The 20,598-nt window shown below is 41.7% G+C and overlaps 2 protein-coding genes across 3 annotated transcripts; one reads left to right on the forward strand and one right to left on the reverse strand.

Moving 5' to 3' along the window:
• Window positions 1-495: 495 nt before the first annotated feature.
• On the reverse strand, window positions 496-8,626 carry LOC143102580 (actin-related protein 2/3 complex subunit 1A-A). Its single transcript, XM_076266270.1, has 11 exons — window positions 8,556-8,626; window positions 8,175-8,279; window positions 7,438-7,569; window positions 6,714-6,818; window positions 6,081-6,303; window positions 5,737-5,844; window positions 4,552-4,758; window positions 4,003-4,078; window positions 1,266-1,459; window positions 972-1,062; window positions 496-691 (listed from the first exon to the last, which is right to left on the reverse strand). The coding sequence occupies exons 3-11, from the start codon at window positions 7,499-7,501 to the stop codon at window positions 686-688; spliced, it is 1,074 nt and encodes a 357-aa protein (XP_076122385.1). The 5' UTR covers window positions 7,502-7,569; window positions 8,175-8,279; window positions 8,556-8,626; the 3' UTR covers window positions 496-685.
• A 337-nt stretch (window positions 8,627-8,963) lies between these two features.
• On the forward strand, window positions 8,964-20,223 carry prkar1aa (protein kinase, cAMP-dependent, regulatory, type I, alpha (tissue specific extinguisher 1) a). Of its 2 annotated transcripts, XM_076266268.1 has the most exons (11): window positions 8,964-9,078; window positions 12,124-12,311; window positions 13,078-13,245; window positions 14,414-14,505; window positions 14,643-14,704; window positions 14,798-14,844; window positions 15,383-15,541; window positions 16,044-16,104; window positions 16,415-16,536; window positions 16,803-16,884; window positions 17,075-20,223. In XM_076266268.1, the coding sequence occupies exons 2-11, from the start codon at window positions 12,138-12,140 to the stop codon at window positions 17,245-17,247; spliced, it is 1,140 nt and encodes a 379-aa protein (XP_076122383.1). In that variant the 5' UTR covers window positions 8,964-9,078; window positions 12,124-12,137; the 3' UTR covers window positions 17,248-20,223. The 2 variants fall into 2 exon arrangements, with proteins under 2 accessions (XP_076122383.1, XP_076122384.1); XM_076266269.1 differs by lacking the exons at window positions 8,964-9,078; window positions 12,124-12,311; window positions 13,078-13,245 and adding an exon at window positions 13,646-13,819.
• The last annotated feature ends 375 nt before the right edge of the window (window positions 20,224-20,598 follow it).

Consider the following 20,598-nt stretch of genomic DNA (forward strand, 5'->3'; position numbering starts at 1 on the left):
AAGTATTTGCTTAACTTAACCCATTTAAGTAGGCTAATTTTCTTTTGATGGTGTTTAGATGTAGGCCTATACTTAACACTATAGACCAGGGGGGGTGTTCCAAGTACGTGGTTTAGTGACAAACCTGGGTTTAACTCAGAGTAAGTGGGAAACCTTCTACAACAAGAGCCCTATGGCATTGTTTTGTGAGGAGAATGAAGCCATACAGCTCTTCTATTAGGAGGTTTACCACTTACTCTGAGTTAACTTACCCAGGTTTGTCACTAAACCACGTACTTGGAATACTCAACGTACTTGGAATACTTAATACTTAACTTCACTCAACCAAAGCAACAAGATAACCTGACTATTGAGTCACCAAATCATTTTTAGCATGTATCTTTGTATGTTATTTCAAAATGAAGTATTCACAATGGCTGATCTAAAAGTATGTTAGAGCAAGTGTAGACTGTAACGGTAGGCCTATATGAAATGACAGAGCTGTTCTCATACAGGTGGTGTGTAGCCAGTTTATTGTTTAAAACAGTCTGCATTTATGAAAAAAGGTACAAAAATGAATGACATCTAACCAACACCAATATAAGCAGTTCCCTCATTTTAAGCAATTTCTTGGGTTGCTCAACACAGAAAAGAGGGAGACTTGGAGCAGTGAAATGACATCATCACCAATGCAGAGTTCATTCATTCAGTGCTGTGGAGACAAAAGTAGGGACAGGGTCAGATGCAGTACAATTAATTAACTGACATTTCAGTTCTTGCTTCTTTTCACAAGGCGTCCAAGTTGGAGGATTGTGTGTGCTTGTGGTGGTCAGCAGGTTTCACTCAACCCCCACTGCTATAGGCAAACACTTCCAACACTTTTCAACTTGACAAGATATATTTAGCTCAGACAGCCAAAGTCGAAGTTGTGAGATAAGGAGGAAGGCATGGACAAGTGTTGAAATATTTTAAACTCAAAACAAAAGCAATACCTTGAAAGTCCAGAGTACCATGGCTCCATCCAGGCCAACACTACTCAATTTATTCACTTTAGACTTCTCTCCCTCCACAATACGAAGCTGCCTACAAAACAAGTCAAAAGTCAAAGTCAACTCAAAAAGATTCTCAAGTGTAATGTATCTGTAACTAATGTGTATCTTGTATGTGGTGCTTGACATTTCATTAAATGCAACCATTTCACAAAATTACAGTATATTATAGTCCTTTACCACTTCAGAAAAAAGGTATTTAAAGCAAAAAATGCCTTGTAAAGACGTAGCGCTTACGTGATACTGTTCTGGTGCAAGGTTCCCAGTTCGCTGTCATCCTCCTCAGTCGTTGCTCTCTTGTCCAGGTTGCGGAAGTGCTGCATGGCTGACACGCTGCTCTTGGAGGTCTGCTTTGGGATGTCCAGCTTCTTTACAAACTCCAGCGCCCCTGGTCCCTTGTAGGAGAACTGGTAAGGGCAACAGTCATGACCCTGAGAGGACAAGGTGAACAAATGTGTTATTCTTGTGATGTATCATTTCTCATTTGGTGGGTTTCCCCTATCAGTCTCTATGTATTATATGTCAAATAGACATTTCTTATTAAAATGCTCTTTGAGAGCCTCAAATACAGTACCGTATTTTCCGGACTATAAGTCGCTCCGGAGTATAAGTCGCATTAGTCAAAAAATGCGTCATGAACAGGAAAAAAACATATATAAGTCGCACTGGACTATAAGTTGCATTTATTTAGAAATGAATTTCACAAAATCCAAAAACAGAGACTATGTAACTGGACTATTGAGGCCAAAAAGATTAATGTTAATGAAGACGAAGAAGGAGTGAAGGCAGACAAGAAGAGGGCCAGATAGGCCTAATTGTAAAGGAAAAGATTCACTGAAAGAAAATGCCATGTGGTACACCAAAATTTAGCTAAAATGTGGAGAATACAATGCAATCAAGCATTTTGGGCAATGTGGAGTCACAAGCTGGTAGCAGATTAAATGCTCACGAGAGAGAAAAAGATGGTTTTAAAAAGACGTGACCGAAGCAAGCAGGCATAGGCCCGAATGTAATTGTAAAGCAATTTACAAAAGATTCACTGATCAAAAATGCTGATATGGTACATGAAGATTTAACTAGAAATGTGGAGAATGCAATGCAATCAAGCATTTTGCTCAATGTGGAGTCACAAGCTGGCAGCAGATTAAATGTTCAGGAGAGAGAAAAAGACGGTTTTAAAAGGACGTGACCAAAGCGCAAGCCAGGCGATGGGCCTATACAGTAATTGTAAAGCAATTTACAAAAGATTCACTGAACAAAAATGTTGATGTGGTACATGACAATTTAGCTAAAAATGTGGAGAATGCAATGCAATCAAGCATTTTGGGCGATGTGGAGTGACAAGCCGTCTGATAATGTTAATCCAAAATGGAGCGGCCTGAATGCGGGACTATTGACTGGACGGACCAACTCTGACTTCAATTGAACAAACGCGCGCATGGACCACTTTGCGGGTGCCTCTCTCTCTCCCTCTCTCATCGCTGAAGTCAAATTATAGCCTAGGAGGTGCTTCTACATCAACCGCGATCGACAGGAAAGGAAAACAAATGTTTAGCGACCAGGAACCGTCAGGAATCAACACAGAAGCATGACAGCCTATAACGCGAAAGAACATGGATGTGTTCTCCATTTGAGGAACGTTATAATCGATTGCGGACGTGAACAATTCAATTTCAATTTATTGTGCTTATAGAGCGCCAAAACATAACACATGTATCATGGCGCTTTACAGAATGTAGGCAATCAGAGAAAGAAGGAAAGAAAGGAAGAAAAGGAAAGCAAGAGAGAGGCCCATGGGTAACAGGGGCGAGGAAAAACTCAGACAGATACAGACATGGAGCGCATAGTAGGCCTACTTTCACTTTTTCTAGTGTGCGTATTCAGTAGGCCTACGTGAAAGATAATTAGTAGCAAAACAGCGATCAAATATTAGCCTACATGGCAGTGAGTTTTGTTTTCAAATGTTTTCATGCATGTCTAGATAACGGGTGAGGAATGTTTAGGAGACAGACTATCGTAAAATTATCGCTGGGGTCTTTTTATTTAGGCTGCGCAAAGCACAGCACAGCACCTTTATTTGGGGCATGGCTTACTGTTTGATTATATTGCTAAATATCGGGACTGATGACCACTGAAATCTGTGGGGTATTTGATGGTTCACTATTAGCCTAAGTTTCATGTATGAAAGGGTGTTCACCCGCTTTCATTTATTCATGGAATGTGTGTTGTGCTGAAATGGAAACCTTATTCAGCCTAAATTTAGTTATTTTTTTTAATTATGCATGATTTACTTTTTTATAAAATTCGTAGGCTGATGCCTGGCAGCAACAATTGTGTTTAAATGTAGATTACTGCTTCAGCCTCTGGCAAGCTCAGAAGGGGACGGCATGCAACTGGTAGCTTGAGAGCAACATGTTGGAGACTCATGGTGTAAGACAATGACTTTTCATTGGCAACAATATTAAACCAACCAACAATATAAAATATTAAGAAGAGCTCTTTTATGAGTTAAATAGAAACAAAATTATTACTGGCCTTTATTTGTCCGAATCTGAGGCCCAAACAGATCCTGGCCATAATTTGAGGATTTAGGTATGCACGTGTGTTTCAGGCATAGTGCAACCACTAATCTCTGACTGAAAGTGCACAGAACTTGAGAGCGCTCTCTCGCGGCTAGACTGCAATGTTTCATGTAGGGTTCATGTCAGTTAATATGAATTAACATTTAAAAACATGTTCAATTATATATTTTTTTCATATATAAGTCGCACCTGACTATAAGTCGCAGGGCCAGCCAAACTATGAAAAAAAGTGTGACTTATAGTCCGGAAAATACGGTAGATGTTCTGACAGCACACCTGTAGAGGCACTATTCTGTGTATTTATTTTAGACTTGCTGATAAGTATGGCTGGCAGGTCTGACTGATAGCATATTTTACAGCTACATCAGAGTCTTGAGGTGTTTCATCCTTACCGCGGCCACAATCTCAGTCTCATTCACATACAGAACACTCAGCAGAGGTAGGTGATCAGTAGTCAAGTGTGTGACCCTGCAATAAAAACAGTATCATTTATTAATTTCAATCATGATGGTAGTAGGCCTACAACATTTTGTTTTACTCTGAAGAGAGACACTGTATGTTTTCTCAATGACCATTTATAGTATAGTCCTTACACTGTTTTCCAAATCCCCAGAGACTAAGATAATGTTGAGTGCGGAGAGATATGAAGTCGATGAAACTTCAATCATTCAGTTATTTCCTGCCCCCCCCCCCCCTGCATTTCAACGACTGAGGAAAAAGCTGTACCAACACAATGTTGGCTTCCCCTGTACTCAAATTCACCTAAAGTTAACTCCTTCAATTGGTAAACACTTATTGTAGGTTTTCAATTAGGTGAGTAGGATTATGAACACCATTTTTTGTATCACGACAATAAAACAATTGAGAGAAAAACTCCTTCTTGTCTACCCCCTTCCTACAGCCTGGGTCAGTCAGATGGAGGACATAATGATAACGCTCACTCTTTTCCTTGTGGGGCATCGGCCACGCTAATGCTGCTGTTGTGGCTAACCCAGGCCAGGCTGTCTCCTGAGGGGGAGAAGCAGACGCTGTGCACCCAGCCTCCACAGTCCTTATGCTGCAACAGCACCTCCCCAAAGGGCATCTTCGCGCCCCACGGGGTGGGTCCAGGCTTGTCCTCAATGTCTTTGATGTAGGCTGAGAACACCCTGTCACAGCAGGGGGGGGGGGAGGAGATAGTAAGTGAGAGAGAGAGAGAGGAAGAAAGAAGAGGAGTTTTGTCATGACACATTGCGGCTGTTGTAGCAGGTAATAGCTGCAAATGTTAGATGGAGAATCATTTACATTACATTTGCATTTACTCATTTGATAGACACTTATATCCAAAACCACTTACAGTATGTGAACAGTATATTTACAGATAAGTGAGGGACAACACTCAAATTTCAGTGCAGAGTCACACAGATGATTCACAGAACTTCAGTACACAGTCACACAGATAATGTTTGTTTGGAGAAAATTAATTTTCTCAACTCACGTCCCTCTCTCAACTCAAGTTCAACTGTGCAATTGATCTCAAAGTCTGTACACTGATAGATAAAAGATATAAAAGCATAATTCACATATGACAGATGTGAATACCTTGGCTTTGTCCACCTAAGGATACTTGATACTTAATTGAGCTCTTCTGAAACTATGATTCACCGTCAAGACAAATTCATAGTATCGTGTTTGCGCTGAAACAATTATGTAACACACACTTTAAAAAATATATTTGCCTACTTAACATAACCCATTCAATTAGGCTATACAATGTGTGTTTAGCCTATGTGCAATAAACGTATGTACCTAAAGCACTTGGCACTAGGCTAGACCTACTCTGAGCTTGAAGTAACAAGATAATTTGACAGCTAATCATTTATAGTGTATCATTGTATGTTATTTAAAAAAGTAAGAATTCATAATGCTTGATCCAAAAATATGTTATCGTAGTTGTAGAATGCAACAGTAGCCTAGGCCTATATGAAATTACAAAAAATGCATTGGCACATGTAAATAGCCTTTGAATGACAACTGTGGATGAACACATTAACATGTCATAACATGCTACAATAGTGAGATAAGTCAGACACAAGTGGTGCAGTTTGAATGGCAGGGATGGAACAAAATAGCAGCAGAAAGCCAACCTGCAGTGGAGGTCAGCTGAGCCTGCAGCCAGCAAGATGTTGTTGGGATGCCAGTCAATACTGAGGACCGTGGAACTAATGGGTTTCTTAATGTGCTTGCTGAGCCACCTGTGTTATCATAGGAGAATGGAGAGACTGGGATGAGATGGATTGGTTATATTAGACCTACATGACCTACACTACATTACGCGTATAGTGGAGTTCTACTTGGACATTCACATTTTTATTCATTAATGCAAGTGGCTGTGTGTGTGTGCTGTGCGAGAGAGTGGGAGTCATTCTATGACTTTGCAGGCTAATTAAAGGCTGTGTTCTACACCTGACTTAACAGGTCCTCCCCTTACCAGTCATTCTCTTTTTCAAAGTAACAAACAGAGATAAGCTTGGCCCCGCTCCCCAGGGCAAACTTGTTCTCCAGGGGAGACCACTTGACGCATGTGGCCGCCCGGTTGATTCGGACCAGCACCAGAGTGGGCTTCCAGGCCCCATCCTTCAGGGACCACACATAGGCGTTCCTGTCCGAAGCACATGTCACAATGCGGTTGGACTCCGGAGCCCAGTCAATACCTGAAAAATAGCAGTCAGCATCGTCATGCCAGTAAGATGCATTACTTTACTAGAGTTAATATGAAATCAATAGACAGATAAGACATTAGCTTGATTATTGAATTTTGAAGAATCTTGCAAGTACTTTACAGGAGGCTTTGTTGATTTACATCATAATGTACTGTACATTGGTATGTATACATGTTTAACATAAGTAGCATGTGTTTTGAGCATCTTCATTTCATCACATCAAGACCTCTGAAATAAACCATGTGAGCACTTTCAGACTAACTGAAATGTTTGTGTTTCTTTGTGCAAATGTTTCCATTCAGGCATCAGACATGGAGCAGCCTGTGTTTATTTAGCGTGTCACAAGGTGTTAGTGGGCTAATGACTAATGCTAGTGGCTGCTTCCTGCTTGTGGAGATTACCTGTGATACGCCCACTGTGTTCAGTCAGCTCATGGATCTTGGTCCACTCCTTACCCTTCTTCTGGTAAATGTGTACCACATTGCTGTTGGGACTGACAGCAATTTCTGAAAAAGGGAGGGCAAATGTTGTATCAATGAGAGGGATCTTTAGCAGCAGAACAAGAAAGATATGCGTGTTATCTGACAGAGAATGATAAGAATGCTCAATCAGAAATCATTAACATCCGCAGTATAATGCCTAAGTCAGGCACTAAAGAGATGGCAGGCGTTTTCCCTCACCAGTAGTGAAGGGAAAGCCACAAGAGTAATATTTTCTGTAAAAAATGGCTACCACAAACCAATTATTTACATTAAACAACCCCTTTATGAGTGTCGGAAATGCGATGTAACCTACTGTCCAGATGACTGAAATGCCTGAGGATTTTTGAGCACATCTAAGGACATGTTATACATACCGTACATACAATCATTAAAATATCTGGGCCAATGCATCTTTCTTATGTGCATTTATACCCTCTCAACCAAGTTTGACTGAAGACTGGCACTCAGCAAATGGAAGGAGCAACCTCCCTGGACTCTCTACAGATAATCACATTGTATTCTCCGTCCAGACAATGTATTAGTGGCTGAAAATCTCCTGCAGAAATGGCATCTGCAGGCTGTAACATGAGGAGAGAGAAGGTAATCAGCTCGGTAATGCAAACTGATGAGTTTGGAGGCTTACGCGTTCTGTCTTTGTTCCAGGCATGACAGGACAGGGGCTCCAACCCAAAGTTGTAGAGGGACATGTCTCAACGAGGAGAGGCTGGAATGTGCAAGAGAACTGGAATGCCTTATTGTACTGATGGTATGACTCCTACAGAAGAAATGTATGACACAGACTATTGAAGCCAAGCAAGGCAGATATCAGACTCTCTCTTTAAGCACACCACCTTACACATCTCATTCAACTGATACTGAAAATATCTAAGGAAAGCTCATTGCTAATATACTGGCCAGTGGCCACCACTATCAGCAAGACTACAATTCACACTATTTGAATACTTAGGTGTAGATAGATAGCTAGATAGATAGATACTTTATTGATCCCCAGGGGAAATTCTCAGGTGTGTATTCTCAGTAATCCCTTTCAAACCAAGCTGTTTCACAATATTTACATTAGCCATGGTAAGATTTTCAGTGGCACAACGCTGAGGCGTTGCCCCTCCAAAGTCTTTCCTTATCAGAAATTAAGGTGCAAATAAGTATCAGTCCTTTTCATCTTAAATAACCCCAGTCATTTAACGAAATTGCGCTCTGTAATGAGGGTGCCTTCTTGACACATGATACACTCATAAAACTTTGACAACACAGCAGCACAAGCATGTAGATGTTTGACTGTGAGAGGACAGGAATGATGAATCATATGAAAGAGCACAGAGCAAAGTTTAGGCTAAACAGAGACATAGCATCACCTCTTACCTGTGCCAGTGACAGAATGGTAGGGAGTGTGTCTTTCCCTTTGGTGTAAGAGAGCTGAAGGCAGGCTGTGTTCGTGGACTCTGGTCAGTCTACACGAATGAAGCTCTGCCTGGAAGAGGGAGAGAGAAAGAGGCAAAAGAGGTGGGAGGGAAAGACTGAGAATTAGAAGGAGGGTGTGTCTATATTTGCTGCTAAAGTGCAGTCAGTAAGCTAGGCTACACCAAAAGCCATGGCATGCAACATAAACAGCTTCGTCAATCATCAACACTTTAACTATTCTTATTATATCACACACACACACACACACACACACACACACACACACACACACACACACACACACACACACACACACACACACACACACATACACTTGCCCACTTGCCTCTCTCTGTCTTTTTGTTTTCTCACCACAATGCAATGCAGCTTCACAGAGTATGTACTGTCTACAGAGATTAAATCTGGTTGTGCCCACACCCTCACATGCAATCCAATGTCTAAGGTTGCAGTAGACCATTATGGTCCTTCACTAGCTGTAAAACCAGGTATTATCGTCTATGTTTTATATCAACTGGTAGAATTCACTCTCGTGCTTAATTACATGTGACTTTATCCTGCTTTGCTTTATATACCGTGTTGATGAAATAATTTACCAGCAGGAACATCATAGCACTTCTCATGTTCTCTCTGTGGAGTTAGCTACAAAAACAACACTGTACCTTTAAGGTAGTTAGGGGTTACAGATTCGTCAGATCGAGGCGCATTGACGTCAATGAGTGTTTGTGATTGGCCATAACCTTTTCCGGTGGGGCATCCGTCCAAGGACTGTGAGAAAAGAGACGTTAGCTAACAAATTGTTCGTGACAGTGACGAAAGAACGTTTCTTCTTGAAAATATATTTCAGGTAAGAGTTGCACAGCATTGTTTTCATCGATATATTCTTTTTTTCAGAAGCGAGGGACACATTCTGTAATGAAATATGTCGTTCGTGCTTCTGGGTTGTTATGATAATGTGAGTTAGCAGTGCTATGATGTTAGCAAGTCTCCTAAGATGGCGTTATGAGAAGTCCTGTGGCCCAAATTATAACGTTAACCAAACTAGCGGAAAAGGTAGGGTATTTTGCATTTCAACAATGTTTTATGGAAAAATCTTAAGTTAACCCCATAATTCGATAGCATTCTCTTTTGATGAGTTTGATGCTGTATTCGTGCCGTGTGCTCTTAACAGTGCTTGCAGTCACACAACATGTAATAGTTAACGTTACGGTTACGGGAGGAAGCTTTCATGCTTTCTTCACAGGAACAGCGTGCTAGCATACGTGTGAGTGGCTCTAATGTAGATCTGATGTTAGATTGAGTTGCAAAAATGTATTAGATGGGATGGACTGTTATATGTGTGAATATACCGTCTAAAGCACATATTTTCCTTGTACAGTTGCACAGCTTCGAGGGTTGTCAAGTAAATTAAGGTCAGTTAACTGGATAGATTACCTTAACGTTAGATAAAACATAACCTAAAGTTAGCGTTAGCTGTCAGTGCAGGCGTGAAACAGTAATTTACTTTGTCAATGGCACTTCAGTGTAGACCTGAAGCCTCAGTGCTCAGTCGGTGTTAAGCTTATATTTCGTTGTTTATCTAGAGATTTTGCATTTCCTAAACTGATAAGTGGGTGTCTTGAAAACTTTTAACTTTAATGGACAATGGCCTCTTTGTCAGTCCGACTATCAAAGCAAGTTTGGCCAAAGTCTTTTGCTATCATTTTCATCACTGTTTCGCTGTCATCATCTTCCCTCTGAGCTATATCACGTGGTGTTCAGTAATGGAAAAATAACGGGACAGCATGAGGAATCACACTACAGCACTCCACCTGCCTCCATGTGACTGCTAGTTTATGTCTTACAAGTTGGGTCAAGTGGATTATCCTTGCAGCTTGATTTAGGTTTCCTATTTATCTATTATGTTAGGTAATATTGCTAGAATTCGGCCATGTCTTTGAAATGCCTGTCTCCCCTCAGCTGTTGCGTTGCAAATTTACAATCAAAACAATCACCTTTCACCCATTTTACCTCCCAATTGTCGTCACAATGAGTTGTTACCTGCCTCCACAGCTATCACAACATTTAAAAGTAAAACCAGGGTAACAGGTCTGTCATCCCAAATGGTAGTTTATGACCAACAGTACCATTCTTTTTGTATGTTGTACAGTATTTTAGGATTAGACCTTGATGATTCTTGAGAAAAGAGGGTATTCAAGCAAATCTCTGTGCACTTTTCCAATCTCAGAGCAACTTACTAGACCTCTGCTCAGTCATCAGATTTAATTGTACTTGACTTATCTGCAGTCATTGAGATGGTGAACCACAACACCCTCTCTACATTATCTGAGCTAGGAATTTCTGGGAAAGCTCTTGTTGCATCCTATCCTAAAAGGACGTTCATTCAGTGTGTCTTGGCAAGGACAGGTATCGAAGTCTCACAACCACAGGTGTCAGATCATTCGTTCCCACAGATTTGCCTATCACTGTTATGCAAATGTTACTCAGCTTTACTGGTCTTCCCACCTGATGATCACTTTTGACGATTGGCTATTTCTCTGAGCATGTAGCCTCAAAGCACAAAGCAAGTCATAGGTTGGTTTATCCTATACAATATTCAGAAAATCAGACCTTATCTACTCTAACATAATATGCCACACCAGTGTTCCCAAACGGTTTTCTATCACGGCACACTGTTTACAATTAGAGAATGTCATGGCAAACCATGATATTTAGCATACAAATGCCACAACATAAGTTTGTTGCTGTTTGTTGCTCCCCGCTGAAAAACAAAACAAAACCTCATAACGCATAATGTCGGGAGGCTATCTGTGAACCCGTAGCTCAAGCATTAGTGCAGTCTACTGTCTGTCTGGCCCCGCTTTAAGTTTAAGTAATACAGTTTTTGTCAATGCCTTTCGGCTATACAACATGCTATACATCGGACAACTTTTTGCTACTTCTGATGTGTTTGAGGTGTGATTGGCTGTTAGTTGCATGCAAATGTAACATTCCTTGACAAAAATTATTTGATTAAGAAAGATGGATGAATTGAATTAAATCTGTGAAACGTTATCCAGATTGAAAACAGTTTGGTTCAGAAACAGTTTCATGAAATGTGATTACAAAAGCCTAGGATTTTTCGAGCAAATTGTTCATGAATCATCATGGATTTTTTCCTTGTGGCACACCTGCTCAGCCTTCACGGCACTCCACCACTCTGGCCTATAGGACGCTTACTGGATCTGCTATCTTGCACCTTGCTATCTTCATAATGTTTATGGTTATTGATATTATTCCATTAAATTCTATTACTAATATTGGCGTTTTTATTTAGGCTATATGACCTTATTTTAATCAGTTAATTGTAATGTTATTGAAATGTTTATTGATGTCATTGGTGTCAGTTCACTTTGGACCACGGGATCTGCTAAGAACTATGAATGTAAACATAGACCTAACCGAAGCGTCATCACTCCTCTATTGGTGGATGGCAAATAGCCTAGTTTATTATGGTTTTCTAGTTTAGCATAGATAACTGTATTGCATACACACTTAAATGTTTTGATCATGTGTTTTTAAGTGAATTGTTATTTTAACATTTTCCTTATTTTCTGTATTTTTAAGCTGGTTGGTTAAGTCTTTCACTGTCCACTTGCCTTAAAGGTGCTGTAAGCAATGTTATGCAGTTTCTAAGCTAAACATTTTTTGTCACATACAGCAAACATCACCTCACCGTCCGCTAGCTGCCTGTGCCCTGAATACAAAACGGCAACTCAAACAACTTGGACCATAAAAACATAACAAACTGTTCCAGCCAATAACCGACGAGATGCGTGTTTAGGACAGTTTCAATTGCACGGGAATTCGCTTAGAGCGCCTTTAATATGTCTGTGCTCCCCACCCCCTTTAGGTCAAGAGATCGGGATGGCGTCCGGCAGTTCGAGCAGCGAGGAGGAGAGGAGCCTACGTGAATGTGAGCTCTACGTGCAGAAGCATAACATCCAGCAGCTGCTGAAGGACTGCATCGTGCAGCTGTGCACCTCCAGGCCCGACAGGCCAATGGCTTTTCTCAAAGAGTACTTCGAGCGGCTAGAAAAGGTCCGTTCATGTCGCCTTGTGTTTGTGTGTGAATTCTCTACAATTTAGGTCTTCTGTGTGAAGCTTGGATGTATGCTAAGTACATATGGATGGATGGATAGATAGATGGCTGTTAGCTATTAAGTTTGGAAGCGTTACATACAATCTGCAATGGCTCTTTAAGATGTCATGGAGAGTGGCGCTGTTTGGTTTGTCTGTCAGCCAACATAATTTTTTGCAAAAAAATACAGACAACACGACTAAATGAGATATGAAGATATGAATCCAACCATAAGGCAGTGGACCAGCAGCATATTTGTATGTGTGTGTGTGTGTGTGTGTGTGTGTGTGTGTGTGTGTGTGTGTGTGTGTGTGTGTGTGTGTGTGTGTGTGTGTGTGTGTGTGTGTGTGTGATTGTACGCCACTTGATATCTGTTTTTTGTGAAATAGTTTGATGCCCCTTTTGTATATCTCTGGTTGCGTTTAGAGTGGTGGGATATTCTTGGGTACTTTCTTTGTTTCTATGTTAGGTACTGTTTACATATTATAGGATTGTCATGTCAAGATGGTAATGGATATCTAGCTAGCAGATGGAATGGAACAACATAGTCAGAAGATTGATAGTAATAACAGAAGGATAATTCGCTCTTCTTCCAGCTGGTTCACCTTCTCTCTGCCTCTGTCCTCTTTCTCTCCATCTTTCTTCCACCTCATTTCTTTCTCTCTGCAACTTTCTCTTTTCTCTCTGTGCATGTCTATCTTTCTCTCTCTGTTGTTGCCACTCCAGGAGGAGGTGAAGCAGCAGCTGAGTCAGCAGAAGTCCAGCTCACGGTCGGACTCCCGCGAGGATGAGATCTCTCCTCCGATGAACCCCGTGGTCAAGGGCCGGCGGCGGCGTGGAGCCATCAGCGCAGAGGTCTACACCGAGGAGGACGCCGCCTCCTACGTCAGAAAGGTAACTTTCATGTCCTCTCTCTCACACACACACACACACACACACACCGAAGAGGACGCTGCCTCCTACGTCAGAAAGGTAACTCTCATGTCCTCTCTCTCTCACACACACACACACACACACACACACACACACACACACACACACACACCGAAAAGGACGCCGCCTCCTACGCCAGAAAGGTAACTTTCATGTCCTCTCTCTCTCACACACACACACACACACACACACACCGAGGAGGACGCCGCCTCCTACGTCAGAAAGGTAACTTTCATGTCCTCTCTCTCTCACACACACACACACACACACACACACACACACACACACACACACACACACACACACACACACACACACACACCGAGGAGGACGCCACCTCCTACGTCAGAAAGGTAACTTTCATGTCCTCTCTCTCATGTCCTCTCTCTCATACACACACACACACACACACACACACCGAGGAGGATGCCGCCTCCTACGTCAGAAAGGTAACTCTCATGTCCTCTCTCACTCTCTCACACACACATATACACACACGCACACTGAGGAGGATGCCGCCTCCTACGTCAGAAAGGTAACTCCTGTCCTCTCTCTCTCACTCTCACACACACACACACACACACACACACACACACACACTGAGGAGGACACCGCTCCCACGTCAGAGAGGTAACTCTACTATCTTCTCTCTCTCACACATAGGTGCCTATTTATGTTTCACACAATTAAATGCCCAATACCAACGCCCACACAGATCCTTTCTCCACTGTTCAAGACATGAGGGTCAGCTTAAGGACCCAAAGTTCAGCTCTAACAGTAGTGTCTGGACAGGTTTTTCCTTTAATCAGCTTTTGTCCTTATTGGATTATAGGTTAAAAGACTTACTTTACAGGAAGAGTGTAAATAGAGTTGCAGTCTTGCAGGCTCTGAAAAATGACCTTATTGGAATTAAAAGTTTGAAAAGCTTTTTGAAAAGTTTGCTGCAGTTCCAAAAATGTAACGCTTCCTAAATGGATGAGCAATCTGGTGGAGACACTTAATGTTGTCTGCTATTACCGTCTTGAGTCTGAAAGCAAATAGATATGTTTGTATTTATGTTTATGGTATTTGGTAGACGCTTTTCTCCAAAGCTAATAGATATGAATGTGTTGTGCACCTCCTCTTGTAGGTTATCCCTAAAGACTACAAAACGATGGCTGCCTTGGCTAAGGCCATTGAGAAGAATGTGCTCTTTGCCCACCTTGATGACAATGAAAGAAGGTGACTGCTGTGGCCTATTTGAGGATGTTATCTTCTCTTAAAGACACCTCTGGCAGAGATTGATAATGAATACCATTAGGATAAATGGCTTTCAGTTTCTTTTTTGACCAAGGAAATTCTCTTTTTTTTTTTCACAGCGACATTTTTGATGCCATGTTCTCAGTCACCTACATTGCTGGAGAAACAGTCATTCAACAAGGTGGGAGTGCAAGACTGCTGTTTGAGCAATGCGTTTGACAGATTTGTCCTAAAGATTTGAATTGGGACTCACAAAGACAACTTGTCTTTACAGGTGATGAGGGGGATAACTTCTATGTTATTGATCAAGGTGAAATGGACGTGAGTACAAACAAAAAATGGCAGAAGTGAATATGCAAAACAATGTTCCCATATTATGTCAGTATGTTTGTTTGTAGATGCTACATGTTGTGTGTTCATGCTTTGGTTCTTTCCCTGGGCAACTGGGCTTTTAGCGTTGCTTGGAGCCTCCATCAACAAGGCATAAGCACTTGCTAGCGAAGCCTACTTGTTGCACACAAAGGCTGCTTTGTTGGTGATTTTGTGTTTGCAGCTTTGGTTCAGTGCTGTTGTTATAGTTGTTGTAGTAGTATCCCATGTCATGTTGTGTAATGTTAAGGCTCGCTGTTGATTGGCCACTGTGGAAAATCCCTTACCTGTAGCACAAGGAACCTGACACCACTCCTGTGCATATTTGAAATTACCATCAATGAATTGTGTATTTTGCATTAAAACACATAAGTAGTTACGTTGACTTAGTTTAAATGATGTGTGTGTGTGTGTGTGTGTGTGTGTGTGTGTGTGTGTGTGTGTGTGTGTGTGTGTGTGTGTGTGTGCGCGTGTGCGCGTGTGTTTTCAGGTGTATGTGAATAATGAGTGGGTCACCAGCATTGGCGAGGGCGGCAGTTTTGGTGAGCTGGCTCTCATCTATGGCACCCCCAGGGCGGCCACAGTCAGAGCCAAGACCAACGCGAAACTGTGGGGCATCGACAGAGACAGCTACAGGAGAATACTCATGGTAAGACGGCCACAGAGGAATCTTTTGCCTAATACGGCTATAGGGGAGGGTAATGCTCATCGTTGGACAGCTATAGGGGAATACTTATGGTAAGGGGAATAACACAACTACAGGGGTAAATTCATAGTAAAACGGCTACATGAGAATACCACAGCAGGATGCATGTGGTGATGTTTGATGAGGAGTAATTGTTATCAGGAATGGTACACAGGACATTCTTTACAGTATGGGAATCCTCATTGTAAGGCAGCCATAACAGAATGTTTGTGATTGAAAAAAAGGGTATATTAGATTAATATAGCTGAGTAGTTGTTGCAAAGGTTCTTAATGCTTTGAAGGCTGTTGACACAGAGATTAGGAGCAGAACTTCACAGTAATGTACGGTCAGCCCCCACATAGGCTGTGCAAGATCTGCAGTGTCCTGCCTTTTTGGGTCTTCTATCGGTGAGTGAGAATGAGTGGCCATGTTTTATGTTTTAAATCTTGTTCCTTCCTCTCACAGGGCAGCACCTTGAGGAAGAGGAAGATGTACGAGGAGTTCCTGAGCAAAGTATCAATCCTTGGTGGGTAAATGTTCTGTAGTTATTTGATTTTGAGTCAATTGGAGATTTCTCTGTGTGAAGGGATCTATGGATCTATTACGCTCATTGCAGTGTGTTGATTGACAATGAATGCATGCATAGTTGTACTGCACTAATAACATAGTCAAGTGTTCATCAATTTCATCAACGTCAATTTTCCGATATATATATATATTTTTTTTTTTTTTTTTTTTTTTTAATATCTTTTCCCCCCCGAAATATATATATATTGTTGTGATGATGAGCTCCATCTAGTGGTGACTGATGGTACTGTATGTCTCTCCTCTTGCAGAGTCTCTGGATAAGTGGGAGCGTCTTACGGTGGCCGACGCTCTGGAGACAGTGCAGTTTGAGGACGGACAGAAGATTGTTGTGCAGGGAGAGCCTGGGGACGAGTTCTTCATTATCCTGGAGGTGCGGCCACTCTCTCGTCTGATTTCTCTCTTACTGTCTCATTCACTCTGCATCCCCCACTTCCCCTCATTCTTCTCCTCTATTCCTGTCTCTCCCCCCACTGTTGCAATGTCTACCACAGCAGCCAAGTCAATGGGGGCTGTAATTGATGACTGTCTGCAAAAATGTTGCATAAGTTCTCCCAATAGATTTAGACGGTTAGTACTGTGCATATTAGACAATATGACGTGACGCGTGACGTTCCTCGCTCCTTTATGTGTACCCAGGGAACAGCTGCTGTGCTTCAGAGGCGGTCAGAGAATGAGGAGTTTGTGGAGGTCGGAAGACTGGGGCCCTCCGACTACTTTGGTGAGTGTTTGATGTGTTCATCCTCTTGATGGCTGACACTCAACACTGATATCCAGTAATTGTATTGTATTTACATAAAAGAAAAGCAGAATTCCATGACATTTTACACACAAACCAATAGGAATGTGCTGTACTAACAGTCGCACCGCCTGGCAAACATGAACCATATTAAACCATTTTTTTTCCTCAGGTGAAATCGCTCTGTTGATGAACCGCCCGCGCGCTGCCACCGTGGTCTCCCGTGGACCGCTGAAGTGTGTGAAGCTGGACCGTCCGCGTTTCGAGAGAGTGCTCGGCCCCTGCTCAGATATCCTGAAGAGGAACATTCAACAGTACAACAGCTTCGTCTCCCTGTCCGTCTGAACCTGAAGCTGCCCCTGCCCTCCGTAACACCCCCCCCCACCCCCCATTCCTAGTTTGATCCCCTGTGCCACAGGGTCCACCAATGCAAATCTGCTTTATTTTCTTACTTCTGGAATATGTTCCAACACCCATGTGCCCACTCTGTCTTTAGTGTCGTTTCTTCTTTAGTGGCTCTCGCTCTCTCTCTCTTGCTCTCTTCTCTTTATTTTTTTATTTTCTTCTTTTTGGTAATCTGCTTTCATGTTGCATCGTCACTTCTCCATGTGGCAGTTTGTTAGGACGTCTCTTTTATAGGGCCGTCTGTCAGTCCCGTTGTGCCAGAGATGTTTTTTAAACACACAAGAGAAATTGTGTGTGCTGTCTTGAGAGGTAAATCAAACACCTTACTTCCTAAAGCATTTCCTTAAAAAGGCACCCTGCTCTGGGGCTCATTGACAACAGAGGAGGAACCGTCCCCTTCCGCTAAACAGATACGAAGTTCTGAGTTCAACTGTATTTTTCTGAATATTATTTTAATTTTTTGGATTCTGTCTCGTATTTTACGACTTTGAGTACGTTAGGTAAGCCAAAGGCAAGTTGCTGTCTTGTTTTCTGTGTTCAGTTTGTAAACCTATAGCTAATGGAAGGGTACTAAAGTCATATGCACCATTCTGAATCATGGTGTTTATGTTTTTGCTTTTTAATTGTTCTAGTTGCACATATACAGCATATATAAAATGAATCTATATATATTAGATGCAAAATGACCATAACCATATTTTTTGCACAGTTTGTTATATAAATATATATAAATATGAATATACATCTGTAGATATATATGGAAAAACTATTTCTATGCGCCTGCTGTTTTTTATTTTTTGCTTTTGGTTTCATTATTTCTTTTAGTAGGTTTGGTGAGTCTTGCTGGATCCATCAATTGTCCCATCGCCGTTCATTTTAGTAGTAACATTAAAATCCCATTGTCCCTAGCAGTGACATCAGGCCAGATCTGACAGTCTCTACCCCACGTCCTGAAAGATGTTTTCTCCTCACTCAGAATATATGTGCATCATTGTTTCATATGTAGTTTCTTTCTCCACGGCGCAGGCCACTCCCAAATAAGTGCCAAATACCGGATGATGGTCTTCGTTCCACAGCAGAGGAAGAGGGAAGGGTCTACGCTCCAGTGCTGCTGTTGGTTCTGCCACAGTAGTTTCCGATGGGGGTCTGCCATGTCCGCTGCTGTATACAAACGTGGGTGTTCTGACTTGGATTGGTGTGTTTGTGAGGTATTCAATGAGAGCGTGCCATTTGGACAGAAGTTAAATAGGCTTTTGCCAAGTCCAAGGCAAAACACCCTACCCAAAATCCCCCAAAGTGTATTAGTTGTTTTTGCACCCTCAACCAGTGTTAACGTCTGGTTATCTTTGTGGGAGGAAGTTGCTGAGAATGATGTCATCAGCTGTGTGACCCTGGCTGCCTGGGCTGAGGTGTCGCTCCCCAAGTCTTAAGAGAATGTCAGTATTGATCAGGTTCCTGTTACATCCATCTGAGCGCGTGAGAGTTTGCGTGTGTTGCCACTGGTTCTGGTCCGATGTATGGGTCAGCATGTCTATATACCGTGCAGTGGCTCGGGGCGTTAAAGGATTGTGTTACTGAATGTTCGAAACGTAGGTCCTGGCTCCAGGGCATACGGTAACATACATGTCTTGTGTTATATGGTGTAGTAGTTAGTGCACAGTGCCATAAGAAATTGTTGCTTCCCTCTCTTTCCCTCTGTTATTGATTTCCTTCTGTTTCTGTCGCTGATCATAGTGAGTGATGTTTGGGAAGCATGCCACACATGCCTCAGTCATACACACACATACCCCCCCCCCCCCCCCCCGTGTTGGGAAAAACTGGTTTTCTCCAGACCTATAACAATCATACACTAGTATGGCTTTTGTTTTGATGTCATGGTTGAATTATTGTGTTGCAAATCTTTCAAAACATTGAGAGTTCTTTTTTTCCATAAAGAGGTACGTAATGCATTTACTGTGAGGATTATCTGAGAGAATACAAACTCTCCATTGTCCATGATCAGGGTTTGTTTTAAAAATATATTTACTTGCTTGAAGAGAAAAATCGTATGCAGATCTTCGCCTGTGATTTGGTGAGGAAACAGACTCAACATAGGTGTGCTGCATTGTGTATATCATTTCCACCATAGTGGCATGTAAATGGCCTTGATGGAAATTTCATTTACCTCTATATTATTTTGCCCAATATTATCACTGTATTATTTTCAGAAATGGGAAAACAAACACAATCAACTTATGTTGATGTTATGTTGGCCTATTCAACATAAACAAGCCGGTTGAATTTAAAAAGTCACCTATGAAGGAGGGCAGTAGTTTCAGATTTTGTGGATGGAATTTGTATTTTCTTTTTCTCAGACTAATGAAAGGCTCCTTCAGATCGAGACTAGGTTGATGAGCACCCTTGCCCAATGCAAATCCCTTAAGTCTCCAATTTCCTAATTTGCTAGTCAACAAGCATCATGGATAAATACCAAACTGCCAGCAGGTGTTTGAGTGCCAGTATGGTTCAGTTTTGTAGCTGAACATCGTAGACGATTCCTTAAAGAGTGAATGAGTGAGTAATATTTGAGCAGTAGTAGACAAACAGGGATTCTGAATTTCTTTCCTCAGATTCCCTGAAAGCATTTAACAAACACGTGTCAAAAGCATCCTTACATTTACTGTTAGAAGGGTTTTTTTTTTGTTTTTTTTTCTCATCGTCTCCATGTGACAGCTGTAATTTAAACATCCCCAGTCATTACATTTTATACATACTGCTCCCTCACATTTATTTTGGAGACACGCCATCTGCTGTTGTTGAGTGATTTAATTTCTGAGTTGGGGGGAGAAAAAAAAACACAACAAACACAGTTCTTGCCATTTATAGCTTTGCATTAATGTGTGTGCTATACCAATGTGTATGTACATAAAAAGAAAATCTCAAGTTGACATTGTTTGCCTTAGATGATCTAATCAGGGCTTAGAAACTCCTGACCCTTTCCCTCTGCTTATAGGGTTTGTAAAGCCTTCAGTGGACACAGCTGGGGGCTGACAGAGGACCATTTTTCTATTATTCTTATCCTTCGACTGTAAATGGTTTGATTTTACTGGATGTGCAAAAAAAGTTACATTTTTTTTTGGTATAGATTGTCCTAATGGCAGGTCAAGCAATAAAAAAAAATTCTTAAAATAGTTTGTCTTTTTTCCAAAACAGTATACCTTGTTGTCAAAGTGTCTGTCTGTCTGTCTGTCTGTCTGTCTGGAGTGGGGTTAAAGCAATCCAGGGCTCCAGGTGAGCACCCACTGAGACCCA

Source organism: Alosa pseudoharengus, unplaced genomic scaffold (assembly GCF_046254945.1).
Source record: "Alosa pseudoharengus isolate Yale_2024_CS ecotype anadromous, Long Island Sound unplaced genomic scaffold, YU_APseudo_1.1 YU_APseudo_1.1_scf_4, whole genome shotgun sequence".
NCBI classification, from domain to species: Eukaryota; Metazoa; Chordata; class Actinopteri; order Clupeiformes; family Clupeidae; genus Alosa; species Alosa pseudoharengus.

Excerpts from the sequence above, each read along its gene's own strand:
- LOC143102580 (XM_076266270.1), bottom strand. The coding sequence starts at position 7,501 with ATGTCCCTCTACAACTTTGGGTTGGAGCCCCTGTCCTGTCATGCCTGG. Across the intron at positions 5,845-6,080 it reads TTTGAAAAAGAGAATGACTG|GTGGCTCAGCAAGCACATTA; the intron begins GTAAGGGGAGGA and ends ATGATAACACAG. Across the intron at positions 1,063-1,265 it reads TTGCACCAGAACAGTATCAC|GCAGCTTCGTATTGTGGAGG; the intron begins GTAAGCGCTACG and ends CTTGTTTTGTAG.
- prkar1aa (XM_076266268.1), top strand. The coding sequence starts at position 12,138 with ATGGCGTCCGGCAGTTCGAGCAGCGAGGAGGAGAGGAGCCTACGTGAA. Across the intron at positions 14,705-14,797 it reads AGAAACAGTCATTCAACAAG|GTGATGAGGGGGATAACTTC; the intron begins GTGGGAGTGCAA and ends TTGTCTTTACAG. Across the intron at positions 15,542-16,043 it reads GCTACAGGAGAATACTCATG|GGCAGCACCTTGAGGAAGAG; the intron begins GTAAGACGGCCA and ends TTCCTCTCACAG.